The 2393-nt window shown below is 50.0% G+C and overlaps 1 protein-coding gene across 1 annotated transcript; it reads right to left on the bottom strand.

The window, feature by feature from the left end:
• Nucleotides 1–231: 231 nt before the first annotated feature.
• bhlhe22 (basic helix-loop-helix family, member e22) lies at nt 232–1068 on the bottom strand. The gene has a single exon (XM_063041999.1). The coding sequence runs from the start codon at nt 1066–1068 to the stop codon at nt 232–234; it is 837 nt and encodes a 278-aa protein (XP_062898069.1).
• Between the last annotated feature and the right edge of the window lie 1325 nt (nt 1069–2393).

Below are 2393 nucleotides of genomic sequence, written 5' to 3'. Positions count from 1 at the left end.
CGACAGTTTTAACGCGGAGAATTGTTCAAATCAAAAAGAAAATATACACCCCGCCCACAAAACAAAAAAGAAAACTTTCTCGTTATCTTCAGTTCCTCGTCCAAACTTTTCCAGCGACGCGTCTGTACAAAGAATCATTCCTAAACTCAAGTCCTGTTCGATTATTGATTTCCAATTGTAATTTTTGCCCCTCGCGATGGGAATTGTTCTTGGGTTTTATTGTTTGTCTGTTTAAGGCTTGTCGCTGCACTGTTTGCAGAGACTGGACGTGCTGTAAAGAGCTGTACTGGTGACGCACTTGTCGGGGCAGCTGGCCGCCGCCGCCGCCGCTGTCGCCGCCACTAAGCCGCTGGCAGTGAAAGGGTAGCCGCCAGCCGCCGCTTGCTCGTAGGCGCCCAGGCTGGGGGTGAGGGCGGCTGCAGCGGCGGAGGACGGTAGCGCTGCCGCCGGCAGGCTCTGGCCCTGGTTCAGGTACGCCACCAGTCTCCTCATCTCATCCAGTGCCTGAGCCTGCATCAGGATGTAGTTCTTGGCCAGGAGCAGCGTGGCGATCTTGGAGAGCTTCCTGACGGACGGGCTGTGCGCGTAAGGGATCACCGACCTCAGCTCGTCCAGCGCGTCGTTTAAGTCGTGCATGCGCCTCCTCTCCCGGGCGTTAATGCTCAGCCTCAGGGCTCTCTGCTCCTTGTTCTTCTTGCTCGCCGCCACACCGGCTCCTTTGGTCAGAGAACCGGCCCGCTCGGTGCCCCCTTGCCTGCCCAGCATCAGCTCGCAGCGCTCGTCGCTGTCCTCGTCCGGGCTCTGGTCGCCTCCGCTGCTCTCCCGGCAGGAGGTGACCTGGTGCTCGGCGTACTGCCCGCTGCCCCCTCCGGCCTCTCCCCCTGGCTGCTGATGCACCGCGTCGGCGTCGGCTTGCTCGAAGCAAACCATCGGGGAGCGGGGCTCAGGCAGCGACAGCTCGATAGCGGCGGGAGGGCGGAAAGTACTCTCCAGTCTCTTAGCCGAGGCGCTGAGAGTTTGGCGAAAAAGATCCTCTTGTGGTCCATTGAGGTGGAGGCTCCTTTCCATTCTCGCCAGGTCAAGTCCGTTGGCTGGGATTTTGTTGTGGTTGCATAAACTACTCTTTTAATATCTCAGGTTGTCCCCCACCCCTTGATCTTTCCACCACTTGATCGTGATGTGTGTACTTTTTTTTAACCCTGTGATCTGTCCCGATGTGCTGCTGCTGCTGTTGATGGTAATGGTGATGAGCACCTCGTAACGCTTATCTGCTTGGATTCACCTTCAAGATATTTCCGCGGCGATCAGCAGACGGGAGTCTTTTACATCATTATCTCCGAGCAGGTTATTATGAAGGGTTGCCTATTGGGACCGTGCTTCCACCAATCAGGTTAACGTTTTAATTAATAGGATTAAAACGGTAACAAACAATCCAGCCTGTGAGATATATCTCTCCCCTCTCTAACAGCACTGTCTGGATGGCAACGAGCTTCCCAGCCGCCGACTGCAAAGTGTACACATGCACATTTTACATCTACATATATGAGACAACACAGCTCCAGCTTGCAGAGCGGCGCTTGGTCCATTATTCCTCCAGCCATCTGTATACGCAACTTAACGCATATGCTTCGAAGGCTTTTTGTCCCGTTAGAAACCGAACAAATGCTTTCCTCTGACTTGTGTGGCGACTTTCACCCATCATTGAGCAGACTTAATGCTCTAGTCCTACAACTCCGGCTCCCTGCGTTTTAGGCAGAAATCACACACAGTTAGGAAAAATTAAAGCAAGGAAGAAACTGTGGAAGTACGCTTATGCATTTTTTTCCGAGAGTCGAATAGAAACAGTACAAACTCATTTCATAGTTCTGACTCGTTCTATTTGATTCTAATCTTCCTTGATGGCACCGAACGTTTAATAGCATCTTTTCATTCTTGCGACCCCAGTCTAAAGTAATATTCCACAACACCTCTAGCAAATCAATCTTATGTGTCAGAATAACTGGAGGTAGGAATGTATTTGTTCCCCCGATTTCATTAAAAACCTTTTAATTGTGTCTTTCAGAGTTGGCCCCAGGTGTTCGCCTCTTTTCATTACATTTTGCTCTAATGTGATGAAATTCTAATTCTCGCCTTCCATATGGTTAAATTTTTCCGCTGAGAATTGGTAGGAAAGAGAGAGGATTTATTAATCTTCCTAATCTATTTCACAACGCAGAGCTCTTGCCTGTTGTTGGAAGATATGGTAACAGTTGGGTCTGCTGATGTATCAATGATCGCAGTTCACTGGCAGTAAGATAGGACCTTAATCATTAGAAACTGCAAATGTACACGGTGCAGCTTAAAAAAAGGACACAAATATTATACTATTAGAATATTCAGAGCACTGGACAGGT

The sequence above is a fragment of the Mobula hypostoma genome, chromosome 1, assembly GCF_963921235.1.
Source record: "Mobula hypostoma chromosome 1, sMobHyp1.1, whole genome shotgun sequence".
NCBI classification, from domain to species: domain Eukaryota; kingdom Metazoa; phylum Chordata; class Chondrichthyes; order Myliobatiformes; family Myliobatidae; genus Mobula; species Mobula hypostoma.
Note: the sequence above shows the minus strand (reverse complement) of the source record. Positions and strands in the feature narration are given on the sequence as shown.

Excerpts from the sequence above, each read along its gene's own strand:
- bhlhe22 (XM_063041999.1), bottom strand. The coding sequence starts at position 1,068 with ATGGAAAGGAGCCTCCACCTCAATGGACCACAAGAGGATCTTTTTCGC.